Raw genomic sequence first — 12,916 nt, forward strand, 5'->3', positions numbered from 1 at the left:
TGTGCACCAAAACAAAGAGTAGCCCACACTCGCCGCAACTAGAGAAAGCCTGCACACAGCAATGAAGACACAACGCAGCCAAAATTAATTAATTAATTAATTTTAAAACCCTATACTTCAATTAAAAAAATACTTTAAAAATGTCCCTTTTCTGACCGCCTTTCCCTCCTGCCCTCTGATCTTCAGAGGCTCACTGTATTTGATTCTAACTAGTCTCCTAGGGCCTCCCTGCCCAGTTTTGACCTCACGATCCTTCTCTGGCTGATCTAATTACCCTGCTCCTTGACCCTAGGCAATTCATGTCCAAGCAGACAAGGATCTGGCCGAGGATCAACCCAGTGGTCTGTCTTCTGCTTTTGCTCCGGGGGTGCTGGTATCTGCTACATAAAAGTGTCTGGTTGTGTTGAAATTGCCACTGCCTGATCTTGGTCTTCAGCCTCAGCTGAGTTGTTAGGTGATCTATCTCACTCCTATATCTATAAATGGCATTTCTAAAACTTGACAGTTGTTATAAATCTCCTTAATCCAACAAATTATCCCTCAATAGCATTAATCCCTACTCTATCAAGGAAATAGAGACCTCCAGGCATGAAATCCCTCTCACACCTTACACCTCCTACAAACTAAATTCACATCCCCTCCCATCCTGCCTTCCCTCTACTCGAAAGAAGGGATGTCTCCATTACTTTCCAAGCTTTGTCTATCTACTTGTCCTCCATATTCCTTGCTCAGTCAAGAAATTCAAGCTATTTAGCATGCTATGAAAAGTTTTCACAATCTCCCACCTTCCCTCTCAGCCTCAAACCCCTCTGCTACTGTATATGAAATGAGTATGCTCCTCATTCGCTAAGTGCACCGTGGGATTCCTGATCTTGAGCAAATTCATTCACTCATTGGGAACCTATATTCGCTAGGTCACAATCTGACAGAAATGACTTGATTCCCCATGACTATTCTTCCCTCTTCTCATCTCGGAGAATCATTTCTCTTTTCTACCCACTCAGCTCTTCTGTGCTCTTGTGTGAGGTTATGGACTTGCCCTAAATAAGAAAAATGAAGCATCAGCTTCCACACTCCTGGGCCACCTGCCCTCTCTTCCTACCGCCACCCCTTTGAGAAGAATAAGACAGGGTATCTCCTTAATCTTCAGGCACCATGATGTCTGACTCTAGATGAAATTTTAAGGCAAATCAAATTAGTACTGGCACCCTCCCCGCTCCAGGGATCTGCTGTCACTCACCCCCAGCCTCTATATTCTTCCACAGGCCTCTGGCTGCTTAGACTCAATAACCCCCTTCTCCGGTCCGGTGCTTTCTAACGCACGCACACAGAGCCCAGGATCCCCTTCTCCTGGAGAACTGGAATCACATGGTAGCAGGCCAAAATATCTTCTGCACTCCGCATGGTGCAGACCGAGCAATGGGATTGGGTGTGGGCGTCACTGGTATGACTGGGAGGGAAGGCCCTTTCCACGGGGTGCTGGCCTGACCCTGAAGGCACTGCTCAGCTGAGGAATGAATGGCATCAGTAACGCTGGAGAAATCCCTCAAGGGGCAGCCCCAGCCGCTGCTTAGAACACCAGCAAACCAAGGGCACCAAAAAAATGAAAGAAAAAAATTGAGACCAGAATTTGATAGTTTATAAATATATATTTTTGAAAGTATAATCATGTTGTACTTACTTGTAGTTGCTTCTGGGTTTAATATTTTCATTTTGAATTATACACGGAGAATGGGGCACCACGGTCTTATCAGGGTTCAGAGCCTTTAGGCTTCATCTCGTCTTCATTGGGAGAAAGGTCTCTAACGACTTGCCCTTGGGGTCTGCCTCTGGCCCCGTTCTATTCAACCTTTTAACCTACCACTTGGAGACAGTTGTCCACCGAGTCTCACAGGTCAAAAGTTAATGAGGATAAACACGAGGGCTTGCTGTTGGGTCCAAGGTAACCACTGCAAACATCTAAAGTGAAGGAACACAGCTTGGGCAATAACAAAACATGTAAAGGCTTAGGGGCTTCAGAGGGCAGCGGCTTCATACTAAACTGAGAGCATGGTGTAACCACCAAAACTAGAGGCCCCAAGGACACGGGGGTGGAGAGGGTACTCCAAACTACCCGACACAGGAGCTTTAGAAGAAACTGAGGGTGCTTAGCCCGAAGAAGCCTCCGTTGTCTTCAGTTATCCGAAGGCCTGATGGGGGAGCAGAATTGTACTTGTTTAGTGGAAGGACAGGTTGTGGGTGGTGAAATTGATACAGGATCCTAGAGGAGTGAGCCTGGAGATGCAGTGGCTTTGCTTATGGAAGTCTTCACTTGCGTTTCCTCTCTCCTCCATGTTGCCATTTAAAAAAAAAGAAATCTTTCTCAATGCCTTTATTTTATATATATATAAATATTTATTTATTTATTTTTGGCTGCATTAGGTCTTCATTGCTGTGCACAGGTTTTCTCTAGTTGCGGTGAACGGGGGCTACGCTTCGTTGCGGTGTGTGGGCTTCTCACTGCGGTGGCTTCTCTTGTTGCGGAGCGCTGGCTCTGTTGCTTTTTTTTTTTTTTTTTTTTTTTGCGGTACGCGGGCCTCTCACTGCCGTGGCCTCTCCCGTTGCGGAGCACAGGCTCCGCACGCGCAGGCTCAGCGGCCATGGCTCACTGGCCCAGCCGCTCCGCGGCATGTGGGATCTTCCCGGACCGAGGCACGAACCCGTGACCCCTGCATCGGCAGGCGTACTCTCAACGACTGCACCACCAGGGGAGCCCCATGTTGCTATTTCTTGAAGGGGCTCTTGCAGAGGCGAAGTGAACATCTACATTGCCTTGACCTTAAAGCCCTCATTATTTCTTGCCTGAATTCCTGCAGCAGCCTCCTAACTTGCATCTGCCTGCTCTCTCACTCCCCATCACTGGCAGAATCACCGTTCTAAAACTTGATGCAGTCCTTCTGGGCAGCTTTGCCTTCCTTCCCAGTCTTGTCTCTCTCCACAACCCACTGCCCTCTGTGCTGCAGACCACGAAGTACCCCTTTAGATTCGTTTACAGACCTAGTCTCCTCTGCTCGGAATAAACCGGCCACCCCTTTGTAGTTGGTAGCTCTAGCTGTTTCCTTGACAAAGCCCTTCTTGATCCCTTGGTCAAGTAATACTGTCAGCTCCTGCTCTGAGCCTCCTCAATGAACCCTGACAGGCCTCTCACTCCACTCATTTAGGTCTTTCCTCGCCTCTGTACTGCAAGTCCCTCCGGGGCAGATCCTGCCTGGGTTTATCCATCTTTGTATCCTTAGCAACTGTCACAAAACCCGGACTATAGGAAGAACTCAGTAAATGGCTGACGGAATTAATGAAGAGACTTCTCTTTCCTAATTCTTTCAGCAATAGGCACACAGTTTTTGTAGTAAGAATTATTTAGTCCTTTTTAAAAATGTCTTTTTAAAACACATTTAGTCCTTTTTAAAAAGTGTTAAAACAACACTTTGGGGGCAGCTTCCTGCCCATCCAAGACCCCTGAGAGTATTTCCTTGACCTCTTGAGAGTGGCAGAGACCCTAAGAATGAACACAGAGCACTAAGATGTGACTGGACAGGCCTAAAAAAATGGTTCTTGTTTAGGAGGGTTCCAACCTCTTTTGAGAATCTACTGAAAAAACAGACCCCTTTCCTCAGGAAAATGCACATTCAGATACACAACTTTCTAACTTGGCTCCTGGACCCCCAGTACCTGCTATTCCCTAGCCCCCACATCCACCCTCCACCCTAAGCCTCCTTCTTAGTCCCACAGCTCCACAGGTAAAGAACCCCCAACCCAGAGGCGCTGGCTTCTAACCAGCACTCAGAGCGTGGGGCCAGCCTGGGTGCTCTGGCTTCCTGGCAAGCCCCACTCATCCGTCCTAGAGTGTTCTACTGCCCACTCCTGGCCTATGCCTGGGACCTCTATAGAGATGGTAGATGTTCCAAGAAGAAATGGAGAAGTTTCACCAAAGGGGGGGTGTGGGGGAAGGGGGGCAGGAACAAGAGGACAGTTTTCAAAACAAAACAAACCCGCCACTAAAAAGGGAACGAGACTAATTATTCAGCTCCTCTTCTGGGCAGCTGTATCTCCTCGTTATCCAGCTAATACCACCAAACATAAGGAAGAAGTAGTGAGTAATGGCCCAAGCGTTTCTTTTATTACCAAAAACAATTGTTACGCACATACTCAGTGCCTTCAATCTCATCCCTGAGGATGACCATGAAAGTCTTTGGGGTTTGTAGGAGGAACCATTCAGAGGGAAAGGCCTTGGCTGGTTGTGAGGAAAGTGCCCTTGCAGGGATCAGTTACATATCATCCCTGGGCCTAAGGACCCCTAAAGACAGGAATGGACGTGAGTTGACTATGGATTTTAATCACTCTTCCAGCACGTCTGGGGGTTAGGGTTAAGCCTGACACTAGCCCCCTCTACAAGAACACACACAACCAGGGTGCCCCGCCCCCAAAGAATCCAAACTCCTCAGGATCCCCACAGAATGTGGTCTGGCACAAAAGGGAAGTCCCTCGGTCTGCCGAATGATGCAAGCCGGGTCCAGAGGGGACCGCACTGCTCTCAACACCACTCCTAAACGCATCCATTGGCAAGGGCTGCCCACTAGGGGCACTGCCACCAGCCCGGCTCAAACCCCAGCTGGGGTCTGGGGTAGCAATGGTCAGGGTCTGCAGCCTTCACACCATCTGGACTTCTGGCCCCTCAGCTACTCCCTGAAGCTCTTCCATGACGCCCCCGGAGCGGGGCTGAGAGGCTGGAGGTGGCTCTCCCGGGGCTTCGGACAGCACGTAGTAGACAATCTCTCGCTCGCCTTGGGCGCTGGTCTGATTCACCACGTGGATGACAGGGCTCGAAGTGTCCTGAGAGGCCGAGAGGGCTGTCCCCTCACCACCCCCACCTTCCTCTTCCTCTTCAGCCTCTTCCTGGGGCCCTGGCTCCCCTGGCACTGTTTCTAGAATGATGCCCTGCAGGCTGCTCTCATTCAGTGATGCTCCCAGGCCCGATCCCTCTGGCGGCTGCCGCAGCAGTTGCTGTGTCAGCTCTACACTCTCATAGCGAACCAGCTGCAGCCGCATGTAGCCGTCTTCATGCTCCTTGTACCTGGTGAAGGAGGAGCAAAGAGGGCAGCAGACAAGGGCAGGGGGGAGGCAGAAATGGCCTGGAGATTGGCGAGGTAAGGGACAAATACAAGGGAAAGCAGCAGCTCTGGGATTCTAAGTGATGGAGGTTAAAGACAAAAAAGGTCTTTATTGGAATATTTAGAAGAAAAGGCAAGAAGGATCATTACTCAAAAAGGAAAGGGAGGGGAGTGAAGGGGAGAGGGAGGAATTATCTGTACTGGACAGTAGTGTTGTCAAAGGATTTATGAGCAGGCCGTGGAGCTACAGGTTAGGACCCTTGGGCTCACACTCTGGTTCCGGCTACAGGGCTTTTGGCACCATTTACTGTTTTTGGCATCGTGCCTTGGATTCAAAAATCAGAAAAATAATCTTTGCCCCACCACTATTCTCGAGGTTCCTTGAACCTAAATGGAGATAGTGGACATCAAAGCACCATCAAATTCCAGGTCTCTAAATTGTTGAAAGGTATGAAGAAAAAGTGTGGGAATCTGGGAGGAGCATACCGAAAACGGGGGTGCCCTGAGGGCCACTTGAACTGGTGTTTCTTGCGAAGGTGCACGGTGAGGTTGTTACCCCTCGTGAAGCATTTGTCACACACGTGGCATCTGTACCTCGGCTCTGAGTCTCCCTGGGGGGGGAGGGGAGGGAGGGTGAGGCTAGCTTCCCCCCGACCCCGGGCTCCCCGACACTTCTGCTGGTGCTTCCCCACCGTCAGCCCCACTCACTTCATGCACTTTTCGGTAATGGGACTTGATAGAGCAGAGCGACCGGGCACTGAAGGTGCAGTTCTCGAAATCACACCTGTAGGCTGGCTCCTTGCTATGGGTATCCAGGTGCTTCCGGAGGTCGATCAGATTCTTGCAGCTGCCGAGAGAGGTCAGGAGGGGTCAGAGGGCATGGGGGACCCTGGAACACGAGTTTTCTGATTTCCAGTCCCCGTTTCCCTTTACCTGTAGTCACAATAGTCACATTTAAAGGGCCGGTCCTCACTGTGGCGAAAGCGCATGTGGTTTCGGAGGGAGGATGGCAGTGGGCAGGTCATGTCGCACAGAGGGCACTTGTAGTGGTTCACTGAGGAGCAGAGAGCAGGCGGTTATCCGAGGGCTAGTGGAAGCTTGGAGGGCGGGCCGGGACGAGAGGGGTGGCCGGCTACTCACCATGGTTACGCATGTGGTCCCGCAGCAGCCGCTCCGTGGCAAATCTCTTGGAACAGTGAGAGCACTGGAAGTGTTGCTCTGTGGTGGGGTGGGCAGAAGAGAGGGTGGGTTGTGAGGGATGGTGGAGAGGCACAGAGCGGAGAGCAAGCTGGGAGAGGAGAACCATCCCAGGCAGAAGGGAACCACCAGAGGAGGAGCGGGGAGCTTAGGGAACTATGGACGGACATAGTATCACAGAAAGAGCACGGGACTTGGAGTCGAAAAGCTGAATTAGAATTCCGGCTTGACCACTTACTAGCTGTGTGATCTCAGGTAAGCGATTTAACCTCTCTGAGCCTCAGTTTCCTCATCTGCCAAAAGCGTGGATAAGAGGCCTACCTCATGGGGCTGCTGCTAGGATTCACTGAGATAAGAGCTGCGGCACACAGTAAGCATGGAATAACAACGTCTAATGAGTCTCTATCAGCAGAGACTGTGGTAGGTGACTGAGCCCTCAAGGTAGACACAGCCAACTTGCAGATACCTTCAGCGGTCCCCTCTCCTGGGAATGTGCCCCCGACCCCCGCTCCAAGCCTGCAGCCATGCCCCTTCTCCGACCGCTTACGATCCAACGAGGTCTGGCGACGGATGTGATCTAAGAACTTGGTGTTGTTGGCAAACATGCCCCCGCAGGTGGGGCAGGCCACCACCTTCTCCTGGGTATGGCTACGGAGGTGCTCTCGAAGCTTAAAGCGGTCCTTGAAGGTGCACGTACAGCCTGGGAAGGAAGGTCCAGTCAGGTCCAGCTACAAACCCTCAGAGTAGGCTCTCGTACCCCCACGTCTCTCCAGCCAGCAGCCAACCTTGCCCTGCAGGACTGGTCCCACCCCTAGCTGCCCTGGCGCCTTAGCAACCCCAAGGTTTCTTTAGAGGTCAGAAATTAAAGAGTGGCCCTACCTTTCCAGCCACACAACACCAAGTGGTTGTCCTTGCCGACTGCCTGGTATTCACAGCACAGGCTGTGCGCTTCCACATGCCGATAGAACCACTCGGGATTGTCGAAGGAGCTCTGTGCCAGGAGCAACTTGGGGTAAGGACTGAGGGTGGGTGGAGGGACTCTTACCCCCCCTAGGTGTCCACAGGGGGCTTCTCGGCCCTCTCCCAAATTAACTTGGTGGGATAGGAAAGTTTGAGCAAGGGGGCTACCCAGCAATGTAGGAGGGCTACTAGCGGGAACCTCAGGAATACAGGGCATCCCTGAAACGGTCAAGGCATCTTGAGTTGAGATCCCCAGCTTCCCTCCACCCCTATTTCTGGCTCTGCCTGCTGACCTCACAGTGCTCCCACAGACACAGGAAGTGGTCAGGGATGTCAGGGATGAGGTTGCGGCTCTGGAAGTCCAGGACGCAGGGGCTGAGGTCGGCCTGGCTCTGCAGGGCCTGCAGCCCACACTGTTTCAGCTTGGTGTGGTAGCAGTGGAAGTAGACATGGCGCACAAGATCAGCAGAACTGTCCAGAGAACAAAAGCCGCACTCCTGCCACAAGCAGGAGAATTCTTCCTCTGCAAAAAGGGGTTTAGAAGGAAGAGTCTGATACTTTCCAGAGCTCTCCGTCCACTTAGCAGCAAGTGAGGATGCCAGACTGACCTGGTATGCCAGGAATCCTTTCAGCAAATACTAGTATTTAATGACCACTAACTGTGTGCCAGGCACCAGGGATACAACTATGAGTTAAAAAGAGTCCCAGCCTCTGTCCTCGTACAGCTTTCAGTCAGGGAGAAAAAAACATCAAATAATCACATGTATAAATATTAGACTGCAACCAGGTGGAGGGGAAGTGCGGTCTAGGCAGGGGGACAGTGTGTGCATGTCCCAGTGCCAGTGACTCAGAGACAGCAGGTGTGGCTGGCATTTGCTACAGTGGCTCGGAGTTTCTGCTGTTCCCGAGGGGCCTGAGACACCTCCCACTCCTTCCTGTCAAACCGGAAGTCCTTCTTTCCCCCATATGCTGCCCAAGATCAGCCTTCCCTAGGAAGGATTATTCTCTAGGACTATTCAATTCCACTTCCTATCTCTCTAGCATCTGTCTAAGCACCAAATTTCCACTGCTTTATAGGGGTTTACTTGTTTTGAAAAGTAGGTACTTTAAAAAATATAACAATCCCCTAATTTCTCTCCTGTATAAATATTACTTGACTTTTGAAGCTATTAATTATAGTTCGCAGTCACTAGACTCAAAACAGAATTTGAGGTGGGGGAAGGAGAGGTGTCTCTATACCTTCTGTAGAACAGAGTTTTTCAAACTGTGTTGTGACCCATTAGTGGGTAGTGAAATCAGTTTAGGGGATTGCAAATCACACTTTTTTTTAATGAAAGAGAATAAGATAGAACAATTCAGAGAGAATTTAATAAAGGCAAGTATTGTTTTTAGTATTTTTTAACTTTTGTGTACAGGGTTGTGATATAAGATGTATTCCTAACTGGTGGTCACAGTAAAAAAAAAAAAAAAAAAAAAGAAATTGAAAAGCACTATCAGAGACTGAAAAAAGCAGCTTGCCAACAACTTGTACAATATGATCCTCTTAAAAAAAATAAAATCATATCTAATTTATGTATACACATGCAGAGAGAGGTCAAAAAGAATGTTCACCAAAGTCAGTAATAGACTTTTTTTTTTTTTTTGCGGTACGCGGGCCTCTCACTGCTGTGGCCTCTCCCGTTGCAGAGCACAGGCTCCGGACGCGCAGGCTCAGCGGCCATGGCTCACGGGCCCAGCCGCTCCGCGGCATGTGGGATCCTTCCCAGACCGGGGCACGAACCCGTGTCCCCTGCATCGGCAGGCGGACTCCCAACCACTGCGCCACCAGGGAAGCCCAGTAATTGACTTTTGATGGCAGGATGGCAGGTTCATTCCATATATCCTTGTTGAATGAGTTTTCTATAATGAGTCTACAGTGTTTTTATAAACAAACCAAAAAAAAGCACAATTAGGAAAATAAACCACCACTCTCGCCGGCTGCCTTCCCCCTGTGCGGCAAGGAAAATCCGATTTTCCACCATCCCTTGAGCTCTCTCCCCTGCTGTGTCCTGCTTCCTTACCCAGCGGGTCCTCCTCCTCCTCCTCCTCCTCCTCCCCGGAGCCCTGCAGGTGCTGCTGCAGGTGCTGAGTGACGTGCTCGCAGAACTCCTCCATGGCTGAGCACACAAAGGAGCAGGACCCCCACTCACACTGTAGCCCCAGGTTCTCCTTTCGAGGAACTTTCCCAGGGGGCGGCATGGCCTTCACCCTAGAGGGGGAGGAAGAAATCAGCAGCTGCCAGGATTCCACCCAATTGTTGGTGGGCGTAAACAGCTGGGCGGGCAGCCAGCCTAGACCCAGGAGACATTTTCCAGTGGCCCATGACAAACGCCATGCTTTTTCAATAAGGACAGAGTAGCAGTTCCTTAAGCCCCTGGAAGCTGTCTGCTGTTCTTGGGAAAGGAGAATACGAACTAACATGACTAAGCATGTGCCAGGCTCTGAGCTAAGAACTTCAACAGACCTTTTTTCAAGGAGCTTCAGAGCAACCCGCCAAGAAGGAATTACTCCTACAGGAAGCAGAACAACGCTCAGGTTCAAAAAGAAGGCTTTGGGGAATGACCCAGGGTTCAAATCCAGACGCCTCTGTCCACCACCGACTTAGCTGGGCGACCCCGGCCAAGTAACGTAACCCTTCTACTCCTGAACATCCTCATCTTCACAATGGCGATAAGAAGCCCTTTTGCTTTCAATTTCACACTTACTATATGCCAAGCACCTACTAAGCACTTTATTTGCCTTGTGTCATTTAATTACCAACACCACCCTATGAGGTAAGCACTATTTTTAACTTCATTTGTAGATAAGGGCCTAAGACTTGCAGAGGTTAACTGGTTTGATCAAGATCACACACTAGTGTGGTCGGGTCAGGTGAGGCTGACTCCGAAGTCCACATTCTTTCCTATGCACACAGATGACCCTAGAAGCTCCTTATTTCTTACTGTATCGTAAGTCCCCCGCCAGACTTACGAAGTGCCGTACCAACTCCCTTTGCCTAACCTGTCCAGTGCTTTACTCCACCATGGCCCTAACATCCTCTGAACAACAGTGCAGATTCCATTTCACGTAAGAGGCAGTTACCTGTCCAGTTTATACTGGGTGTACACAGTGCTAGGCACACTTAGGCATGTAATAAATATTTGCTGAAGAAAGCTGAATAAAAAAACTAAAGGTTCTCAACCTTTAATATGCACACAAATGCACAGGTTTCCAGCCCCTCCCCTAAAGGTTCGGATTCGGGAAGGCTGGGTTAGGCCCAGAAATACGCTCTCTTAACTCAGCACTCCAGTTCTGGTGGGGCTTCCAGGAACAGAGTTTGAGGAACAATAAAAGAACAGTTTCCCTCGTTAAAACAAAACACAGGGACTTCTCTGGTGGCGCAGTGGTTAAGAATCCGCCTGCCAATGCAGAGGACATGGGTTGGAGCCCTGATCCGGGAAGATCCCACATGCCACAGAGCAACTAAGCCCCTGCACCACAACTACTAAGCCCACGCGCTGCAACTACTAAAGCCCGCTCACTCTAGGGCCTGTGCTCTGCAACAAGAGAAGCCACCGCAATGAGAAGCCACCGCAATGAGAAGCCCGCGCACCACAAAGAAGAGTGCCCCCCCACCCCGCTCGCTGCAACTAGAGAAAGCCCGTGAGCAGCAACGAAGACCCAACACAGCCAAAAATTTAAAAAAATAAAACAAAACAAAAAACCCCACAGAATGACAGATGATACTGCAAGCAAAATCTCTGCGGGAAGAAAAGACACTAAGAGGCCCTGACTGTCCCCTAGGTGTCACCTCTTCCTTGAGGATTCTCACTGATTCTTGCTGTCCCCACTGTGGTACCCTGAGAGGGAGCGGGGGCATTGCTCTCGCTGGCCTTCCTGAAACAGGTGGGAACTCTGAAAAAGAACTTTACTACATACTGAGGGAAAAAACCCAGAAAACACAAAATGCATAACATCTTTCATAGCTACAACTGTAAGAACCTACTATATCTAACTGCTTACCAAAGAAACCCCCCTTTTTTTTTTTGCGGTAGGCAGGCCTCTCACTGCTGTGGCCTCTCCCGTTGCGGAGCACAGGCCCCGGATGCGCAGGCCCAGCAGCCACGGCTCACGGGCCCGGCCGCTCCGCGGCATGTGGGATCTTCCCAGACCGGGGCACGAACCCGCGTCCCCTGCATCGGCAGGCGGACTCTCAACCACTGCACCACCAGGGAAGCCCCAGAAACGCCTTTTAAATCCACAGCCTTTGCCTCTCCTCTGAGAAGAAGCCAGCTACCTTTGACACTCTGGGGTGTGAGTACTTGGGGTTGCTGAGCTCTTGGTAGACTAATAGTGAAGCCTTATTAGGAGAAAATGTGGACTACTTTTACAATTTGGGGGTAGAAGAAGGAGGGAAAGCCTTCCTAAGTCAGACATAACAGTCCAAACCTCCTATACTACCTTCAGGATCAAGTCCACTTAGCACAGCATGCAAGGCTCTTCTCCAACTGGCCGCAACTTACTTCTCCAGGAGCTGGGTAAGGGAACTAACACATGAGGGCCTACCATGTGTCAGCCCTGGGGTGAGTCCTCTTCCAAACTTCACTTCATTTGGTGTAAGAGTGCCCTGATTCTAATCCAAAGGTCATGCCCTTCCCCCCACACCTATCCATTTATTCCCTCTTTCTCTCTGAGTCAGTAATCTTTGTCCCTAAACATACTACATTCTCCTAAAACGCCCTGCCTGAGAAACCTCAACTCATTTGCTTCAAGCCCAAATGCCCCCTGCTTGGTGACCCCTCTCCCAATTCATCCAGGTACAGCTGACATATCCCCCCTCCTGCCTCCACAGCACTCGGTACACACCTCCATCCAACTACCTGTTACAATGGAACAGAATGTGTGTCCCCTAGACGAGGAGCTTCTCAGGGCAGAGCCCATCTCTTCACTTCTCATTCCCAGCATTAGGCCAGAGCTTTGTACTCTTGGGAAACTCAATAAATGTGGGGATATGATTATATCCCAGGAAGCGTTCCTAAACTACCCCGCCCCTCAAATCACTCTCGCCTTTCGGTCTGATGGCTAGCACAGTTGAAACCAGAAAAGCTCAACCCTATTTTTTCTGCTGCCCTTGGTCACTCATGGTTGTTTTGTGTTCTACTCTCATCTACCCAACTGGACAATATTAGCTGCTTCTGAGCAGATACCATATCATGCCTGTGTCCCTATACTGTGTCCAGCACAATGCTGAGCACAAATATTCTAAACACATATCTGTTGTTAGACTGTGGATAAGGCCCAGGAAGCAGGCTATCTAGATATCTAGAATGACTTGAAATTTAGGCAAAGCTCCCTGAATCCCTCTTTCACCATCCCCCAGCGTTCTTTACTTTCTTTCCCTGTACGCTGCTTGTTTCTACCCTGGGAAGCTGTAGGACAAAGTGACTATTTGGTCACCACTCCTCTTTCTGTAGGCAAGGGGTGCAAATGAGGCAACCTGTATAAGGAAAGGGCGCTGGACCAGCTGTCAGAAGACCTGGGTTCGAGCTTCCTGTCTCAATGAGTTTGCTCAGCCTAGAAAAATATAACACCTA

At 50.1% G+C, this 12,916-nt stretch overlaps 1 protein-coding gene across 3 annotated transcripts; it reads right to left on the bottom strand.

Moving 5' to 3' along the window:
* Positions 1-4,144: 4,144 nt before the first annotated feature.
* HINFP (histone H4 transcription factor) lies at positions 4,145-9,542 on the bottom strand (the record flags this gene model as incomplete). Of its 3 annotated transcripts, none has more annotated exons than XM_079707907.1 (9): positions 4,145-5,110; positions 5,634-5,758; positions 5,856-5,994; positions 6,081-6,201; positions 6,288-6,365; positions 6,892-7,044; positions 7,224-7,335; positions 7,598-7,827; positions 9,365-9,542. In XM_079707907.1, the coding sequence occupies 9 exons, from the start codon at positions 9,540-9,542 to the stop codon at positions 4,687-4,689; spliced, it is 1,560 nt and encodes a 519-aa protein (XP_079564033.1). In that variant the 3' UTR covers positions 4,145-4,686. The 3 variants fall into 3 exon arrangements, with proteins under 3 accessions (XP_079564033.1, XP_079564032.1, XP_079564031.1); XM_079707906.1 differs by having other exon boundaries at positions 6,288-6,395; XM_079707905.1 differs by having other exon boundaries at positions 7,598-7,929.
* Positions 9,543-12,916: the final 3,374 nt, after the last annotated feature.

The sequence above is a fragment of the Hyperoodon ampullatus genome (genome assembly GCF_949752795.1).
Source record: "Hyperoodon ampullatus genome assembly, chromosome: 7".
In the NCBI taxonomy this organism is placed as follows: domain Eukaryota; kingdom Metazoa; phylum Chordata; class Mammalia; order Artiodactyla; family Ziphiidae; genus Hyperoodon; species Hyperoodon ampullatus.